The sequence below is a fragment of the Amblyomma americanum genome, chromosome 8, assembly GCF_052857255.1.
Source record: "Amblyomma americanum isolate KBUSLIRL-KWMA chromosome 8, ASM5285725v1, whole genome shotgun sequence".
Lineage (NCBI taxonomy): Eukaryota > Metazoa > Arthropoda > Arachnida > Ixodida > Ixodidae > Amblyomma > Amblyomma americanum.
In genome coordinates, this window is record NC_135504.1 from 7,240,705 (window position 1) to 7,261,525 (window position 20,821).

The 20,821-nt window shown below is 44.5% G+C and overlaps 1 protein-coding gene across 1 annotated transcript; it reads right to left on the reverse strand.

The window, feature by feature from the left end:
* Window positions 1–1,774: 1,774 nt before the first annotated feature.
* On the reverse strand, window positions 1,775–20,361 carry LOC144101686 (uncharacterized). The gene is made up of 11 exons (XM_077634820.1): window positions 20,258–20,361; window positions 17,905–17,920; window positions 15,492–15,586; window positions 12,684–12,851; window positions 10,876–11,104; window positions 8,821–8,974; window positions 7,029–7,135; window positions 6,251–6,386; window positions 5,348–5,521; window positions 3,655–3,777; window positions 1,775–2,109 (listed from the first exon to the last, which is right to left on the reverse strand). Exons 1-11 carry the CDS (start codon window positions 20,322–20,324, stop codon window positions 1,882–1,884), a joined length of 1,497 nt encoding a protein of 498 aa, XP_077490946.1. The 5' UTR covers window positions 20,325–20,361; the 3' UTR covers window positions 1,775–1,881.
* Between the last annotated feature and the right edge of the window lie 460 nt (window positions 20,362–20,821).

Below are 20,821 nucleotides of genomic sequence, written 5' to 3' on the forward strand. Positions count from 1 at the left end.
TCAATAGATTATCCGTGTGATGTTTACATGACAGAAGATTGAAATAAAGAGGGAAGTTGGAAGGATATCAGTTGCTTCTTGTTCGCTTTTGCAGTAGTCTATACAGAATTTCCTAGTAATTTCGCACTGTAATTTCACGTCATGCGTGAAATTTCAATTTGCCACTGAGAGCTTCCGACACCACCGCGAAGGTCAATTACAACGGCGACCTACACAAAAGACAGGATTAAAGGAGCCGGCATCGTCTTTCGTGGAGCCGAAGCCCTTCTCGAAATGATAGACTATTGTCTGTACCATTATAAAATGGTAGAATTCTTTACAGGTGTCAGGGTGAATGTTTTTTCCTACAGCCTTCCTAGTATAGGCCGAAAGACGCGATGTTCCTTTAGTTTCGCTGCATATTTGCGATCGGTTAGTTTAGTGATGCACAATATTTGTATTGCCAACTATTTTCAACGTCTATGCAAAATATGCAAACCATAGGTAGGGACAATAAGAGGGACAATAGCCTCTTTAGGCTTATCGTTCCATCACAAAAACAATTTTTCAGACTATTTATCAACCAAGTCTGCTGTGTGAACCAGGAGTAGGTGAAATAGGTCTAACTGCAGCATTTTTCCCTCGTAAGAAAAGATTACAATCCGCGTGAAGAGAAACTGACTAATTCCTGAGCGGAATTCAATGTCCCAAAACTCCAGGCTGTAAATTAGGGACGCCGTTGAAAGGCTACGAAATAATTTAGACCAGTTGAGGTTCTTTAACGTACCCTGACATCGCTTAGTGCAAGGGTGACAAAAGTTCTTTTGTACTTAGATCCTAGGGACTGATGACTGCTCTCTCAGGTACTAAAGGCAGTACCAACTTAGTCTTCATAGGGCTAATCTGTCGCTTTTATTACTTTCTCGCTTCGACTGAGCACAGGATTCTCACAGAGAGAGATATAACATTAAGGAAGTGTCTAACAGTGTCCTTACTCTTCGGTGCCCATGTACTTCCATTCCCGACTAATGTCGTAACTGGAGAGTCCTGTTCCCAAAAGTACAATCCACGCTGTGGTCCTGTCCGGGTACACTCATTGACGGCATCTCACAACAAACGCATCTCGCGATGTGGACAGGGGCACTAAGACAACAACATGGCCAACCACTGGGTGCATATATTGCTAGCCTTAAATCCTCCGAATATGCTAATTTTATGAATAATTATTCATGCCAGTGTAATACATAATACCGAAATAGTATAGTGAGCGATGGTCCGAGGCGCTTTTCAACGTTGCAGCGCAAATGTAGAGTGCTGCGTCGGCAAGCAGGCAATTTTAGTCGGCTGCTGTCTCAACAAAGAACCAACGCGAATGGTTGTAAGTACATGCGGAAGCGGTATGAAAAGAACCACACGAGTGGTTTCTGATGCGGGCCGATAGCTGCCATATACATCGGAAGAATGCCCCGTAGTGCTTCCATGCCCGTAGTGCGTCCACTTGGGAAACCAATATGGAAGCTATCCACGCTATGGTGCCTGTTCTGTATGCATTGCAGTTTTCAATACTTGACGAACTGTCATTCAAACTGCTGCTATGCTTAACACCAGTCTCGCTCTCTAGCTTGTACCTCATCATGACGGCCATATTTAAGCATGCTGGCCGGCGTGCATCGGCAAGTGCTGGCGTGTTCCGTTTAACGTTGCGTCTATATGTGCGTCCGCTCGGGGTATGGTTGGCAAGATCAAGAGATACCCGTTAGTTGAAGACGCTGTTTATTTTATGCTTTGCCCTGTATTGAAGAAGGACGCTCAAGAAAGCGGGAAAAAGCACGCGCATTGCGTCGAAGCATTATGTATGGTGGACGTGGCCGCGTGCTGCGAAGTCGACGCTGCTGCGTTCAGTCACCCGGCGCGCAAGACGCATGGGACAGCGTCCACGCAGTCGCTACCGTCGGCTGGAAGCGAGCCGTAGTAGTCGACCACCCTGCGCACCATCTTGAGCCGGCTGAAGGCGCCGAACTTGTTCAGGTCGGTACAGGCGTTCCGGTCGTCCTCGTAGTCGAGGTCGTACACTGCGACGCCGAATCGTAGCGCTCTGTTCGCTTTGTTCTGGAACTTTAAGCTGCAAAGCTGCGTACAAGGTGAGAAGGGTGAAAAAATGCTGAACACGCATTGACGTAATGTAACACGAGTGTCAGCGGCAACATTTAAAACGGTCATGTTGTGTAAGGGTTTCTGGGAGGTCGTGTATGTGTAAAGGAGACCCATGTGGTACTTTAATGGCGAACTTCGTGTCCACCAACACAGCGACCAGTCTGACGTCGGTACAAGCCGCCTGTGCTTGCACAAGGAGATTAAGCACATCAAGCATTCTTACCACCAACATAATGTCGGCTTTCCTGTGTTTTAGGACAAAGGCATCTCCAATGACCTCCAATGATGTCCAATTAGACCTGACCTCTAGCATTTGAGCTACCCTATCCTGAGGCATTTAAGGCAGAAATCTGGGCTAGTTGGGCTAGTTGGTGGCTATCCTGACATATGTTCAGCTCTCATCGCCCAACTGTGCACTGTGCAGACCTCCCTTCGCTTTTTTCTATTGGAATCTACACTATATGCGCTTCCAAAAATCAACATTTTACGGTTGATTTCCGCCATGATGTAAATAACTTAAGTTTACTTTATAATGCTAAGCTCAATAATGAGTGCGGGCAGAGATCTGTAGCGCTGAAGTAGTAGGTAGAGGGCGCATCAGTGCAGCGCGTATATAATATCTGAGTATGACACTGAATGTGTTTAGGAATTACGTACTCAGCTCTGTACATAGCAAGCTCGCATGTTCTTATACCCAAAAATGAATGAGAAATATGAGAGAATGAGAGAATTTGAATCAGAAATAGTTTATGAATGCAATTTTTTCATATATTGTAAGACTTCACGATAACAGTCAATATATCCGCCGATCTCCCATAGGCAGGCTAACAATTTTTTTTTTATATTGCCGTCCCTGCTATCGTCAAAAGCGTTCCCCATTGGTTTTCTACGGCAGTCTTAACTGCTCGATGCGAGCGATGAAAAAACTCTAAACGAAAGATTCTGCTAGACAACGGAAGACTAGACTATTACCTTCAATATTTCCTTAACAGTACCTTACAATTTTTCATTGTACAAAAATTTTCTCCAAGAATGTTGGACACGCTTAGAGTGCGCTACAGCTGGAACGCACTGAAATAAATTTAGCACTGTTCTTCTCGTGAATGGCGTGCTTTGTACATTAGTTAGCGCACATTGCAAATTATATTACTCAGAACAGCGCCCTTGGAAGCACTTCTCTTGGCGTAACCATGTACACAGGTTTTCTGACCCGCAAAAAAAACATTATTATGAAACGTCAAATCAGATAGTAAATGAATTTGTGAAAGGATTTAGCTGTCTCACGATACCTCGACAATTTAGTCTACTGTATTTAGTGTTTAGAATGGCAATCATTCGGCCGCTTTCTGCCAGCAAATTACTAGTCGACGTTCCTATAGTTACAAAGCTAACAGGGTGTCTTGAAGCCTCATAGACTACTCATGTGAAACGGTTTTTTTTTTCTACAGAAATTGCGAAGGACCTCTGAAGAGGTAAGGTGACCCCAAAAACTTGGCGGACGCAGTCACACACAGAGCGCACCTTTCTGCAGAGACCCTCTTCGTTGTCGTAGACAAACATGTTCCGGCTGCTGTCCCTGGTGCCTACGGCCTCGTAACTGGGGTCGTAGTGTAAGTGGGGGCGCAGTGCCTTGTCCTTGCACACCTGGCCCCAAATCCCGTAAAGAGCAAGTGAACGCGAAAATAGCCAACATTTAGAGTGAAGACACGCTCTCAGAATTTCTGGCCTCAGCAAATAACTGTACCACGTACAAGCATGTTGCGCACTACTATACGGGCTGTCTCTCCCGTCTTTTAAAAATATCAGGGTTACCAGTGAGAAGCAAAATGCTAGGAGATTATTTAGCTTTCATAGTAATAGGGAGTTTGCTATACGTGTACACAGTACACAACAGAAGAACCTTAAGGTGAACTCTCTTTGAAAATATAGCACATTTCTTCATTCACGGCAAATATTTGATGCCGGCCTTCATCCATGCCAGTAGGTCTGCTACGCCTGCTATTTTAGATGCGGATGAGGTAATTTCTTGAACTTCGGAGGAAAGCGGTCTGTGGCACAACCTGCAGCAATCTTCTCCCCAGCAATTAAATGCAGGAGCCAACAACCAGAAAAAACATTGTCTCTGATCTACAGCATTCGCTGCAAGTGCTGCAGCCGGCAGCATGTACGGCCAGCGTCCGATGAAACGCGAATGAGACAGTTGAAGACAGAACAGCAAAACCAAAAGATGTTTGTGGAAGATGCAAGATAGCAGCGCGCTTTATTTTCACTTCAGAGGCGAGTAGTCTCCTGTTGCCCCGCCTGACTGTCTTCTCCAGCAGCTAATATTTCCGTGCTGTTCTGTTTTCGCGTCGGTTGTTTTGTTGGAGTTTCATTCGACGCTTTGTGCATATATTTCCATTCATGACGTCAGCACGAATGTCTCTCTGCACTGCGTTAGTTTGTGACCGAAAAGTACATGATTTGATCGTTAGGTACAACAGAGAGACCACACTGGATACAAACAAAAGTGTTGGACCTTCAGGCAATCTCAGCGCTGGCGAAAAATGTTGCATTTTCTACAAGCATTTTAATTCATCAGCCAATGAAGAGGAGTGGGTATGATGACAGGGATGAAGAATAAGAAGTTACCGCCACACTCGACAAGGCTGTAGGAAAGCGCATTTAGCACCAAATATACGTGCTTTAATCTACCCGAATGGCACGAGCCGCTCGTGACAATCTTCGCCACGAAGGCCAGAATAACTGGTTATCATTGGCGAAAATACATCGCGAAAACTATTGTTAGGTGCAACACATCACCGGTACTCCATATGGTGCCTAATAATTCCCCTGTATAGCAGCGCGCAGAATTCTGTGGCGAGTGCAGCATAGTGCAGCATGCACAGTAAAGCACAGTGCAGCAGCTTAATATAATAAATTAATACGCATTATATATATATATATATATATATATATATATATATATATATATATATATATATATATATATATATATATATATATATATATATATATATATATATATATATATATATATATATATATATAGAGAGAGAGAGAGAGAGAGAGAGAGCATAGAATAGAACCCTTTCAGCCTTCTATCCGCCGACCTGCACTTACTTCTACAGGCGTCCAGGTATCTGTCACCGTGCTACTTTCTAAGGTATAAGACGCCTTCCGCCAGCCAAATCACGCAGTGTGCAACGCCTACCTGGGCGTAGCTGCCGAACGACAAGGCGCGAGCATCGTGCTCGCACGGAGACCCCATGTGCAGCGGGGCGTCGGGCTTGACCTTCGTCCAGCGCCCCTTCATGCCGACCGAGACGAGCCACTGGACCGAGCCAGCGACGATTTGCATTCTTCGCAAAGCCAGTGCCGCGTCGCTCTGCAGCGAAGAAGCTCTTTCAGCTCTTGCAGGCCCACTATCGGTACTTAAACCTGATAGTGAGACTACGCCAGCACGCCAGCACTACACGTCTTTAAAAGGTGCTCCTTCTTCCAACCTGGCTTTACATTACAGAGATTGCTGCCTTAAACAATTCCATTTCCTCAAATAAGTTCTAGTTCATCCTCTATTTAATAAAACTAAAGTGCTATGTAGCCATAAAAACGAAATACCAAGAGAAATATGTGAGCCGTATCATATTCACAAGAGCAGCGACAGGTGCGAGAGCACTCCGTCTCTGTTGTTCTCCACCTGCGTGAAATTATGGATCTGGATTCCTATGTGAGCTCCTTGTTGTACATTGAGTGCATATTATCCATGTCTTTTTCAATAAAGTTTCAGTTGTTATTAGCGTTTCTTCTACCTCTTTCGTTCCTTGTTACAGCGCAGTGTTTGTACTCAATGTACCACCTAACTCAACTCTGTTTCACTGCAAACATTGACAAGGACAGCAAATCATCTTTTGCTTTGTGACGTCATACAATAGCATGACCACTTCTTATGGAGTGGCAGCAGGTTTCTCTGCAGCCATTCAGCGTTCCCTCTGTCGAATCGTTCAGGTGGCCTCGCGCATGCGCAGTAACTTGTAGGTGGCTTCGCGGCTCTAAACTGAATTACCCGTCAAAAATGACAGTCTGTTGCCACCTTCCTTCTCTTTTAAGTACGTACCAAATCGTAGTAGTATGACTGAGAGCCCTGAGGCTTAAGCAGAAGCGTGGGCGGCAAGACTGTGCAGTCGGGTACCTCGTTGTCCCCGAAGGAATAGTGGCTTTGGGTGATGAACAGTGTCGGGTCCTGCACATCCCTGCATGCAAAGGCGATAGTTTCTTTTGGAAATTATGATGAAGTCGTGCTGCTTCAGAGTCGGCTTCAGAGCACCCAAGACGTAAACGCTGCTTGAAGGCACGTCTACCATAGGTTACAGAGTAAGAAGTAAGACCGCTAAACTCTGGACAGGACGTTCGAGCAATGTCTTCGACGCTTATTCTTTGATTCTCCTGCAATTCTTCGATTGTTTTACTAATTCCGCAACTGGTAAACAATGCAATGAAAAGAAGGCCATACTACTCACTCACACTTATTCATCACACACACAGCAACTTTGAGCGGACGGGCGGAGGAAAAAAGAACGCTAATTAATGCCGACGAATGTAAAAAGATATGACACTGAATTCAAGTCAGTGCTGGGGCTTGAAAGTAGAAGCGAGCCTGAAGGTACCAATCGACAACTATAGCACGGTTATTTTTTTCGTATGATTCTATTCCATTGTTATTGCCTACCGCTCATACCGCCCTCCTCTAGTGGTAGCGGCCGGGGCCGGACGTCGCACCCATATGAAGTAGCTGAACATTTTTAGTCATCCGTCGCCTGGCAGTTCTCACTTCATAAATCAATGCCTTATGTTTGGAGCAGTCTGCAAGGGTTTCAACGGCACTTGGAACTTGCCTTATTTTATTTCCGTAGTAGTCTTCGAGCTTGAATGGTAAGGCGCCGAGAACAATGTGGGGAGGCTTAATGAGGCTGGGTTTCTTGTTGGCTTCTGTGCTCAGCTCCTAGCAGAAAAGGCACAAAAACGGTTTTCTGCGGATTATCTTTGAATACGCTGGTGTTAGCATTAAGGCATAAGATTATGAATTACTTATGTGTAACGAGGAAATTACGGTTCGCGCTATTTTTATGGCATCGGGGGTTTAGCGTCCCAAACGTCTACTTGAGCTATTGTGACTTCGTGGTGCAGGCCACCAGCTTGCTAAATATAACGGAAAGTACGCGAAGATTCCGACCATTGCGTTGCAGGATAATGCGCGGCTACTGCATGAGTTCTAGTTACCGCTACTTGAGTTTTTTTTTTTTCAGCATTGTACCATCCCCTACACTTCAGTAAAATATTGTCTACAAAACCTATCCGGCATAAAGCGGCGCAGAGTTCGTGGGAGGTGTACTGAGGGTTTGGATATTGCGTATGTAATGTTAAAGCATTTTCACATGATGCGCGTAATTAGAGGGCGGCGACACCGCCATAGGCGAAGTACGGGCGTCCGGGACAGACGTCGCTTGTAGTCTAACGCGATTTGAAAGTGATCACTTCAGGCTTAACTCGGATTAAAGTGTTCTGACACGGTTTAAAACTGCAAGATACCTGCAACGAAAGATTAGCTTGGCTAGGATTGTTCTATTTTGCATTGTCACGTTCGTTGCGGATTAAGTCACCGTCAGGCCAGAAAAAATTTTTTTGGTCTATTTCAGCTAGAACGAACCTAAACCTTCAAATCGCAACAGATTTCGTTGTGAACTGGGCCGTTTGCAGCCTAATATTTGCGTTAATCACCCCTCCAGTAAAGTGATTCGAGCTCATCTTTCTACCGCACCTGTTCAAACATGTATACGCCTGGATATAGCAGCACGTTCCGGAATCGCATCAATTTTAATGCCTTTGACTAACGCATGCTGGGTTGGCAAGTCCATGACGTTGAGGGACAATAGTCGTGGAAGTACGGCTAGAGTTGCCCGACCGCACGCAGGAAATAAAAATTATCCCTACTTCTCTTTCTCACTCCACTTGTAAAGATATAAACAACTTGCCGTAGGTTTCTTGCACCTTTTCTTGAGTCCCTTGCAATCATTTTTCATTTCTCTGCGCGTTATTTCGTCTAAGACTGCTATACTTTGCGCTGTCTAGAATAAAATGTCTAAAGTAGCTATACTGTACGTCAGGAATATAACGTAAAATTCACGCGCCTGTCTTCGCAAGTCGTGAATATTGAGAGCAATATATTTTATTTGTCACAAAGGCAGCACAAGAGAGAAGTTAAGGGTCATGCAAGTCTTTAAGGAGAGTTGCGCTAGTGTATTTTTATCACTTCCACAGTTAAATACGCAACTGAAAAGTAAAGAAAGCATAGCATTATCGAACAAGTTTACTCAAGAACTAAACATTTCAGCCGCTGTCTACAGGATATAACGCTGTAGCATCGAGCCCGCCGTCAGACTGGACAGGAGAGGAGAAGCTTCAGGAAGAAAATAATTGCATAGTTAAAGAATGTTGCTTCAAGGTTGCCATTCCTCATCCACTAACACAGGGTCTCTCAAAGCGTTGAGCTCTGTAATCGACATTTCGCTAAACTGACTAGTGTGTCCGACGAACTCGCCTTACAAGTGGTATTGCACTGTACAGGAGATAACTTCTTCAATGACCCTATTCGTTTAATCTGGCAAATGCACATAATGTGAGCCTCACCCTGAGTGCAAGGAACACCTTGCTGATGTCACTGGCCTTGACGCCGAAGGCCGGCATGTCGATGATGCCGAAGTTGCGCACTCCCCTCTTCCAGAACGTGTCCAGCGGCTGCGCGTTGCTCTTGTTAAGATCCGCACGCAGGTTGGCTACCTTCCTGAAAAGTGTGAACACGCAACATGGTTCTGTGCAACGCTGACATTGGAGGGAAAAAAATCCAAAAGGCGCACTTTGTAACGCACGATTAGCTTTCTGACTATTTCGGCGTGTCACCATTAATGTCCACCACTTTCGTCACCAGATCAGCAATGCATTTTCCAGGGTAAAGTGCATAAAGCTGGAGTGACGAATTACAAAGAAACATGCAAAAAAAGTTACGGAATACGCCCTCAGAAAATCATCAAAAACGTTGTAGGGTTCTAACGTAGTTAAAGTGAGTAGACGTGCGAAAGCAATAGACCTTCAGGGTAGACAGGTTACCCTCCCATTGGCTGCAGCTTGCATGACGCTCCTCTGAACTATCCCGAGCTTATCCGAGTTACTCCCAGCCTTCACACAAGATTTTCGGTTGTAACTGTGTTAATTATCGCTCCCGCACTAAAACTCGGCAAACGAACCCCCATGTGCGAGGCACCTGCCCCGTTAAAGCAAGCTCACGACATTTCATATTGGTCAGATGAGATAGTTCTCGGGGTTCAACACGACGACTCTTTTATATTACCTGGACGGTTCTAGCACACTGCAGGGCTGATGGAGTAGTGACGTAAAATAGCTATTCTGATGCTCTCAACTTGAGTACAAAACGCTGTGATACTGAATGCTGCTTATGGTAGAGAGGGGTTGGCCAGCTGGTTCTTGATAACCACAAAGTGAACAAGGGAGGGTAAAACCTGAGGGTGCTTCCCAACGTTTCGACAAGAGGACTTGTCTTCATTTAATCATTGGCGGTGTTTAAATAGGGTCGTCACTCCGAGAGGAAAGACCCGGTGAGGAGGAGGAAGGTGGAAAAGTGTTAGCATGGGGAGGGTAAATGTTGTGCAGGCATACTGGCACCGGTTGACCTGCAGGTCAATTGGTTAATTTCCGTTTCAATTAATAAATAGCGTTGGTGCGCATAGTACTGCTGCTGCTAACCACTGCCAGCCAAGAGCAACAGAAGATGAAAATGAGACGACTGCATTACACACTCGCCCCTTGAGAACTGGCAAGTGATTTACTTTTCTTTTGAATGTGTGTCTATGGTTATCGCCAGAAAAGGAGCGTGATCTTCAGCGGAAAAGATACGTTGTGGAAATGGCGACTTACAGAAGGTCACAAGCATTGGAAGCGTCTTGCAACTCCTTACCTTCGAATTGCATAGGTTGATAGATCAATAAAAGAGGTATGCTCGGTAGAAAAGGGCTAAAAAGAAATGTGTGTGCAGTCAAAGACTACAAAAAAAAATCCATTCATCACTCGATTATAGTGAACTTGTTTGAAGTGCAATTTAGTTGTTCTTCTTAAGCCTATTCTGCGACTGAAGAACACATGTGCCTCTTGATCGAGGTGTGCAAGCGCGTCTAGCCTGTTGGACTCAACCGCGCAGAAAACTGCCAAAAAATAGAGAACTGTTAATTGTATTGATTTGTGCTCCTCTGATGTATTATAGTCCAGTCCAGAATTTGCGAATGAAGTCAACCTCTTGAAACCACAGCTTATATGCATACGGCACATGTAGAACCTTCCGTTCCTTACAAAAATTTCGTTACACAGTCTATAGACGGTCCATATACTTCTGTCTATAAAGTCTATAGACTCTCTGTAGACTACTAAAGAATAGCCTATAGTCAACACAAATCTTATAGGCAGTCTATAGGCAATCTATAGATTTATGGTCCTACACTTTTAGTAGACTTCTGTTTATAGGAGGTCTATACACTATGAACAGGCAAGAAATATCTATAGGAAGGCAATAGCGTCTATAAAAAGTCTATATACTTTCTATCAACCATTTTTATAAGGGTTCGCTTAAAGTTGGCTTCGGATTGGCTGTCCAGGGAAGAAGACTAATGTGCTTACTCATAGGCGAAGGCCACTCCAACCTCTGTTTGCTGGTATGTTGCGGTCTTCTCCAGGAAAGCTAGAAGGTTCTCACTGAACCGCTGCGGTTGCGAGAGGAGGTTTTGGTTCCACTTGTAGATCGAGTCGAAGTACACCAGGTCGCAGAGGCCATCGTCGGGGAACATTGTGCCCTTCACTGTCCGCGTGCCATAGGTGCAGAACAACGTCTGGCGGTCCAGAATCTCTCCTGTAAGCGTGGAACAGGATGACAAAGTGCGCACGTCAGTGAGCGTGCATTCCCACCGAAAGAAGAAAGGTTGTTGTTTTGCGTTATCTCCATCAGGTGTCGCACAACCTCCGAAAAATTGGAAGTAGGGCAGGCGTTGACGTAGTATTTTCAGCGCCGGAAAAGCTTTCCAGCTTGTGCAAAAAAGTTAACTGCGCGACTAACGAAACGCGCAGGTGTAAAGTTAAGCACGGGGATCATTTTGTCCCTTGTAAAGAAGGTGTGGTGTATTCACTGCCCATGTCCTGTGGGAAAAAATATATCGGGCAGACTAGCCGCTGTCTCAACAAAAGGCTAAAAGAGCACAGTGACAATGTCGCACGTGTGGCTACTTCAGGCCACGTAGCCAAACATTGCAGGGACTGCAGCGCAGAAGATGACAGCGAGGATAAATGTGAACCGATGTACAGGCAATGCAGTGTCATAGGGAAACACCGAGACACACTAACAAGAGAAATAATAGAAGCTGCTATGATTATAAGACTGCAGGACGAGTGCATAAGCGCACCATACGTGGCATTGTCCCAGAAAGAGATGAAATATCTAGAATGTGAAATCTAACACGTGCCGGATAACCGCCGTTCTTGTACCCTTGCGCATGCCTACAGCTATTCTTGTATGTTTTTTTTCCTGTTTTGATCACCAGGTGGTATAAAAAAAAACCTACTGGTCTCGAATAAAACTTAGTTGACAGTCAGCGCTGTTGTGTCCCCTTCTTGTTCTGTGGCGTCTTTGCGCTGTAATAATGAATGTAGCACTCTGTGCCGCCGACAGAATCCTAACGGTGTGAAAAACCGACAAGATGAACTTTCAGAGACCCCATGCACTTACTGCTGAACTTTCAGAAACCCGACGCGCTTGCTGCTGAACTTTCAGAGAGCCGATGCACTTGCTGCTGAATTTTCAGCACAACTGACAATACCGCACTCCGGACTCTCCCCACCGATATTCCTGGATGAACATGGTTTAGTGTCACTGCTTCCTTTTTAATTGCGGTCAGCTTGAGGTCAAGCTCATATCAGCTAGCCTGCTACTTACGTAGCTGGATTTATGGCGGGGGCCTTATACCAAGCGAACAATTTTCCTCAGGAATATAATGCTGAACTCTGTTTTTTGAGGAAGGAAGTCGCAGAAAAATTTATAGCACACTTACTTACATTATCTGTTGAAAGCAGCATGAAAGCCGTTAACTAAGCAGTAAAACGTTAAATAAGCAGTGAAACACAACAATGTAGCTGGCCGATTTTCGTCGTTCACAAAAAAGGAATCAAGGTGTACACAAGTTTTGTAGTTTTGCAGCTCTTTGCGTGTGTTCGAAAGGACAGCCAGCAAGCTGATTTTGCAAAACATTGTGTTAAGCAGCTACGATTTCATCAAATAGAAGACTATGCCACTAAATGGACGACGCTCCACAGTGCGGCGACTGTCGATGTTGCACAAAGCTCTCCAACACTGCTAAGTTGAAGTTTTATGGCCAGTACGAAAGTGTCAGAACACACTGTTTCCATCTTTGTATCCTTAAAGTGCCCACTGTTCGTACTTGTCGTCCCTGTGCTTGTAGACGTCGTCTCTTTTGTTGTCGGCTCCGTTTCCAAGTCCTCTGTCGTTGTAGGAACAGAGGTGGCGGTCGTGGTCGCGGTCGCGTTCGGTTTCGGAAGCCGGTACGTCAAATCGGTTTCAGCTGGAGTCTCGTCCGCGTGATCATATCCTGCGTTGCGGTTGCCGAGAGAATCGTCAGGGAATACTCCTTTTACGCCAGGGTATTACAATGGCAGTGGTACCGATTGTCGGGCTGTGCATTTTGCCCGTGGTATGATGAGTAAGGTTTACAAAATGTGAATCACTCAGTGGAATTCACCTATGCTCGGTAAATAATTCATGTGAATTGCTTTTTTTTTTCATGTCATCTGGGCATCGGCTTCAGCATGCGGACCCTGTCTACTACATCACTGTGTGGTCGGAACCACGTGAGGCATATGAACTTCCGATAGAATAGTTTTTTGTTCCTTGCTGTCATTCGAGTTCATCCGGCAGGCTGTCGTAATAAATGGAGCAAATTAAAAGACCGAAACAGCAATTTTACTCCTCATACCCACAAGGGACGTCATAGGCACAAAGTTGGGCTACTGAAACAGAAACTGCAAGAGGGAATTTTTATTTTTCGTTACGCAAAACGGCTAAGCAACTTCCACGTGGTGGATCTTGTTTCCGAAGTCCTACGCACGATTTTAGTTAAAAACTCACCGGCAGCAGTTTTCTATGTATACTTCATAAGATTGTTAATTACCAAAAGAACCATCGGCGACATTCACTAAATCGGCGCCAAGCTGAGGCAGTGCTGCGAACTAGTCAATGAAGAATTGGCGCACACTGCACGGCGTCATTTTCTCCGTTGCCTGAGTGATTCGCCGGCATATAAAAATGTTGTCCTCATAGTTTTGCAGTACAATAGCTCTTAAGAGAGCTGTCAAATGCATACTTTCACACTGACAGCCGCTTAGTTTTATTAGGTGTGTTTCCGGATGCCAGAAATACAGGGGGAGCATGGGAACAGGATGCTCCTCTCCTGTGGTGAAACGCTTGCCGGAACATGACAGCGAAGTCTTTATCAGACATCCAAACTATATTTCTAACAAGATTACTTTCCTGTACAAGAAGGGCCTATGCAAACACAGGCTACTGTTTATTTAAAATACATTTAAGCACTCATAACTAACGAGCGCATTTTAAGCGTTAAGAGTCTGGTGTGTGACTGTCTCTGCAACTCCAGTCCTTAAGACTGTATGCGTGTAAGGTGATATGTTACACTGCTATCGGAGGGCAGTGGGGCGGATTATGATATAAATGTTTATTTTAAGTTACATTTCATTGAATCGTTTTGTGCTTAATTCCTCCATACCCTCGCTGTCGCTGGAATCAATCAGACTGAAGGACAGATGCCAAGAATAGAACTAGAGGAAAATAAATGTTATCATGGCCACCTTAAATTTATTGTATGCTTTCTCTACACTGCTTCCGAACAAAGCGAGACCATAAGGCGCGCTTAATCGGTGAGTGTCTTCAGCACGTGTTTAAACCCCTAACGCCTCATTTTTCAGAAATCGCACCAAAATGCTCCCTTAGTAAATGTGCTGCCATCTGTCGGCAAGCAAGAAAAACTGCTTTTATCGACCACCTAGGGATATTTAACGTGCACTCACATCGTGTGCGTGTGATGTCAGTGAACGTTAAAGGTCTCCTGGTGGTTGAAATTATTCCGGAGCATTCCACTATGGCACCTCTTTCTTCCTTTCTCCTCTCAGTGCCTCCTTTATCTCTTACCTTACGGCGCGGTTCAGGTGTCCCCCGAGATATGTGACAGTTACTGCATTTTTATAATAATAATAATAATAATAATAATAATAATAATAATAATAATAATAATAATAATAATAATAATAATAATAATAATTGATTTTTGGAAACGGAAATGGCGCAATATCAGTCTCATATATCGTTGGACACCTGAGCCGCGCCGTAAAGGAAGGGATAAAGGAGCGAGAGAAAGAAGAAAGGAAGAAAGAGGTGCCGTAGTGGAGGGCTCCGGAATAATTTCGACAACCTGGGGATCTTTAACGTGAACTGACATCGCACAGTACACGGACGCCTTAGCGTTTTGCCTCCATAAAAACGCAGCCGCCGCGGTCAGGTTCGAACCCGGGAGCTCCGGATCAGTAGCCGAGCGCCCTAACCACTGAGCCACCGGCGGCGTGTCTGCATTATTTCCTTTTCTCAAAAACCAATTAATATTGAACGAACCCTACTCGCCTTCAACAGGACACTATGTGCCAGAAAGCACACGACAAACTGCACTCGTCATGAGCCCAAAATGACAGTCACCTTATGACAAGCCTGGACGGAGAGCCTTTCAAGACTATCATGTGAAGAACGCACAACAAGAAGGGACACAAGAAGGTAGTATCACTCGAGTTCGGCCTCATTTCCTTCTTTTGTCCCGTCTTGTTGTAAGCCATTTGCATGGTTAGCAACTACCCACTGCCCCTACGTTCTACGCTTTTCAGCTCGCGATACAACTTGCACTGCAAAATTCCATTGTTTAAATGAGACAGTAACTGTCTATGCCTTTATGGGCGTGGCTCCCCTTCCCGTCAGATGACGTCGCGATCCTCCAGCCAATCTGAATGCTCCCTTCTCTTGACGTCACTGCCCTCCAGCCAATGGGAATGCGCCGGCCTGGTGACGCCTCTTCCCTGAGACTGCTCCGGTCTGGAGACATCTTTTTCCTTGCATTGAGGTCACATGGGGTCACATGGGCAATAACGGCTCTCGCAGTTACCTTAAAACGTACTTAGCTTCAGAATCACGACGGCGAGGGCCATCCCGGCGATGAGAGCCACGATAAAGCCAGCTGCGAAGAGCTGACTCCCTGCATCGACTACCCGCCTGTAGAGAGGAACAAAAGATAGCCTCGTCGTAAGCACCTTCACGCTTAGCACGCGAGCGAATTAAAACAGACTTTGCTCGGCCAGGATTACATGTCATGCTTACGCTTCGTTCCCTTGTTAATGCAGAACTGAATTGTGGGACTTACGCGACATATTTTTCCCCTTTTGGCGTCAGCAACGCAAAACTTACGTCGACAACAATTGAAGTCCGCAACTACTGAAATCGCACGCTGGAAACTGCTTGGAAACCTGACTAGTCCTAGTGACCCCTTCGTGGAGCTTAGCAGGTGGCGATGCCACCTGGAAGCAGCCAGTTAAAACGGTCGCCAGTTGTCGTTATTAACTTAAGAAGCCTTGAAATTCATATGCTTCTTTTCGCTTTTAAATAACCTGTGGAACTTTTCTATCCAGGCGTTTTTCTTCCTTCATTTCTTTCCCTAATATTGTAGCCTAGATCTAGTGGGTTCATTAACCATCTCGGAATTTATCACTTCAACAACTTCCCACAGGCGTCGCGAGAGTCTGCTAACTTCCGTTTCTTGGCCCAGTCAGGACGCCGGATTTCAGAACATGGACCAGTGCGAAGTTTCGCAGTTGGAACGGTTAAAGTGCTCAGGTATATTTACACACTCATACACACACAGTGCTCAGGTACTGCACACACGGGCGCATATATGTGATGGGATAGGTTATTTAGGTTGTCCAGGTGAGCTTGAAAGAACAGGAAGGCAAAGAGGAAGAAGCAGTGGACTAATAAAATAGACTCTATAAAATACATTTCCTTCTATGGGCGATTTGTCGGAATGTAGTTCTGCAGCTGTTCGCATCTTTTACAGCCTGTCTCTGCATGTTTTTTTCTTGCTCACTCCCGACACATGTTTCACGGCTGAACTGTAGGAAACGAACAACAATGTGGATTTGCGAAAGAATAAGTGCAATATTGGTAATTTATACCTGCATATTTAAACTTCCCGGTTTATCCGAACTGGTTACTTGGTCCCGTTAATATCATACGGGTTAGTGAAAGCATAATCGTTGTCACCTGAATTCGAACTCTGTGTGAGTAAGACAAGCTTCCGGCTCCTTTAGACTTTAAGGGAACCTTTACTGACTCAACTGAAGGTTGAACCAGCCGCCTTGATTTCTGCATTCTGCATTAACTGATTTAAAACGCTCAGTACGACTTTCAAAAAAGCAAATGAATATATTCCGCGTAACACTGAACCTAACCTACTTATATATAGTTAAAACCCAATCTAAGGAAAAATTCTGATTCCCTCGCAAGTGTGCACAGGGTTCAGTGTTTTATCAACCCAAAATAACGAAACAGTCTTGACCACCAAACCAGATATTACGAAGTTTTTCCGGGAAGAAGTGATTTAAAAAAAAATAGGTTATTTCTGACTTATTATGCTTGTTGGTAGCGTGACAGCAGTAACATCTAGGCGCCACTATTACGGGCGTAGCTTTGTGCTAACGGGACTGCACGCTGCGCCGCTGCACGAAAGAAGGGACTCGTCAGTCGGCGCCGCTTCCCACCATCACTTGCAATCTGTTACACCGGATGGCGCTTTCACGCACAAGCGATTCGGGCCGCCTTCGCAAATTTTCGTGCGCGCAGGCACGGGTTAGCGGCAAATATAACTCCGCGGTAGCTTTTAGGTGCCGCTTCATTAAGGCTTGAGATTTGGGAGGGGGGAAAAATGGTTTTATCGATTCTACGAACTTCCCGGATTAACGAAATAATTCAAGGCACCTCTTCACTTTCTTCATTCGAGCTTTAACTGTAATAATATTGATGGACTTAGTAACCTTTACGATTATGTCAATCCTGGGGCTACAGTAGAGAAATATGAAGAGCATGGCAGTTTTATTATTTGAAGTTTTATTTTATCAAATCATAATTAATAGCAGCCGCTCCAAACTTTAAACGCTGGTAAGAATTCTGCCTGAAAAGAGGTAGGAACTGGTGAGTAGAGGCAGCCTTCGCTCATGAGTATGTGCATGCGGTGCGTTCAAAGTGAAAAAGGCTGGAACAAAAGCCCCCAGTCGCGTTGCCACCAAACAGGGAGAGTAAGTGTGGCAAATGCTCACCTAAAGACGCTCTTCCAGAGGACACTCACGCATGGAGACAATGCATAATGAATAAGTTAAGGGATAAGTACGGACGAATGGTAACTTCACTGTTACAAAAGTAACCTTGGCTACACGACACATTTGTTGCGTTCTTCTTTCTAAAGAAACTGCGTCTCTCCTCTCCGTGGAAACGACAAGGCGGCAACTATGTGTTACGCGTGCGCAGCTGAGAATACTTACTGTGTTTTTTCGAAACCTGGAAAAATAATAAACTGTGCAGAACTTCAGAAAAATAACACTGTGGGGTTAACCTTCTATAGTTAAGAAGTTTGTGTTTCTCTATATTTACTTCTTATTCATAATTTATCAATGCAGCAACCACATAATCTATTTATCAAGCCATTCAGGTGAGCTGTAAAGATTGGACGGGGGCTGATTTGTTAGTCGTTTCGTTCTACGAGGTCAGCGATAGAGTGCTACGAATATTTCTTAGAATGAAGGACGCTCTAAGAGCTTGTATGAGGGTGTGTAAGTATGGTAAACTTGTACGACAAGCCGGCTTTATCGTCCCGATGCTTCACATAGGTTATGAAAAATGATGTATCGAGGCCTCAAGTTAATTTTTTATCCGTAGGATTCCTGCCATCGGCTGACATCGTACAAGACAAGCACTTGTAGTTTTTTTTTATACCGCCTCTGTCAAAGTAAGACCACCATAGTTGGCATTTAATCTCGTCCCCATGCGGTTAATAGCCCACCGCCATCGCCACTAAAACACCCGCGGTGAGTGATCATGAGTTCGAGTACAAAGAATTTTTTTTTCCAATGCGCTCCTTGATGGTCGACACCGCCGAGACTGTTCCTGGTGCCGCGCACTTCGCATATGAAACCAAGTCGTATGCATTAAAAAGGTGACCATGCGGGCCAGTTGGTGTCAATCGGTATTGGTACCACCGAACAGGCGGGATCACGAGAACAAGGAGTACACGCGCTGTCCCGTGTGCTCCTTGTTCTGGTGATCCCGTCTGCTCTCTGGTAACCGGGTGTGTACCTGAGGACTGGAAGATAGCCCGAGTCGTACCTGTATTTAAAAAAGGCGACCGCCTTCAGGTGACCAATTATTGACCAATATCCTTAACGTCATCTTGCTGCAAATTAATGGAACATATTGTCGCAACTAGCATTAATGAATTCTTAGATCGCAACAACATTCTGACAGATTACCAGCATGGTTTTCGCAAAGGGTTTTCCACAGTAACTCAACTACTTTCAGTTATCCATTCATTTGCGGCATCACTTGACAATAACAGCCAGATTGACGCGATCTTTCTAGATTTCAGTAAAGCGTTTGACAAAGTTCCACACCACAGCCTTATTCTAAAACTAAAAACTATTGGACTTCCGCCTATATTTATTTCCTGGATAAATGATTATTTAACTAACCGGAGTCAACATGTTTCAATCGGTCGTCACCAGTCTGGCTGTCTCCCAGTCACATCAGGTGTGCCACAGGGAAGCGTACTGGGGCCACTACTCTTTCTAATATACATTAACGACATCATCGGGGAAGTTTGTGCTGGCGTACATATTCGATTATATGCTGATGACTGTGTTTTATTTCGCGATGTTAGCAATGAAAACGATCAGAGTGACCTACAAAATACGCTTACTAATATTGTACAGTGGTGCAAGCGCTGGGACATGACACTGAACGCAGATAAAAGTGTTTCTCTTCGCATAACTAACAAGATAAACGCTCTACAATATGCATATAAATTAGAATCATCACCATTGCAACAAGTAGCGTCCGTAAAGTACTTGGGTGTAACACTTACTAATAACCTTTCCTGGAACTCTCACATAGATAACATCTGTTCACTCGCATTCCGTAAGCTCTGTTATATAAGGCATAAACTTCGAAACGCCCCCGCTAACGTTAAGCTCTTAGGTTACAATACTCTAATTAGACCCAAGCTTGAATATGCTTGCATAATTTGGGACCCGTATACTAAGTCTAACATAAGAAAGCTCGAGAACGTTCAAAGGAAAGCAATTAGATTCATATATTCAAAATATCTACCCACTGACTCCCCCTCAGACTTGATGCATGCTAACGGTATTGAAGAACTACAGGTAAGAAGACGAAATTTTCGTTTAGATTTTCTTTCTTTACTTCTTAATAATAAACTCAGACTTGACCCTTCTGCTTATCTTTCCCCAATGCCAACACGGAATACACGACACTATCACAAAGCTCTTTTAAAACCATATTTTGCCCGGACTAACTCGTTCAAGTTTTCCTTTTTCCCACGCACCATATCTGACTGGAACTCATTAACCGTACCAAATCAACCCTGAAAAACAGACGCGTTCCTCAGCCATCTTTGATATTGCGTATTATGTATTTTTTTCTGCTTTGTCTTGTATTGCTGTATTGTTGTTTTACTACATTATCTTTGCTGTATTGTTGTATTTTTGTTGCTATACTTTTGCTTTTTGTGCACCTGCCCTTCCTGCTTGGACCTAACCATGGTCTGCAGTATTTACATAAATAAATAAATAAATAAAAAATAAGTTCGAAGCGTATACTTACGGCTTGTCATGTAAACTGTAGATGTGGTGAATGTACGCGGCTCCGTTCTGATTCGCATGGTCTGCATGTCTGGGCGATTTGACCGCTCGTTGCAAGAAGGCAATAAACACTTATGCCCAAGGAGAGCTGCACTGCACAAAATGACATGGGAATGTGGAATTAATATACTTCAGCAGCATCAATTCAGAGTTAAAAGCGCCGAACCCACACCCTAGCTTTGCGTGCTTTTTTTTTTTCTGACCATAATGGCCGCCGTTAGGAATGCCTCCTGACAGCTAGCCCTTACTCTGCGGTATCTCATATAGGACGTGCTAACCTGGCAACTTCAGTCTATCCAGATGACATTACTATACCCGTTATGATGATAGCTGCCGTTACCATGATACTTAAACCTACGGAAAGCCCTCCTGAAGCGCGTTCAACTATTTTTTTTTTTGCTATGCATTGGTTGTACTTCATTTATTTCGACAATGAAAGCAAATCCCGATCCTGTCACAGACTATTGAACCTCCTGCTGCATACATTTTGTAACATCCCGGCAATATGAAAATGGCCACCGAAGCC

Bases quoted from the DNA above. Each gene is read 5' to 3' on its own strand.
- LOC144101686 (XM_077634820.1), bottom strand. From the start codon at position 20,324: ATGCAGACCATGCGAATCAGAACGGAGCCGCGTACATTCACCACATCT. The intron at 11,105-12,683 runs GTACGAACAGTG...CCACGCTTACAG, and splicing joins TACAAGCACAGGGACGACAA to GAGAGATTCTGGACCGCCAG. The intron at 7,136-8,820 runs GTGAGGCTCACA...CTTTTCTGCTAG, and splicing joins AGGTGTTCCTTGCACTCAGG to GAGCTGAGCACAGAAGCCAA.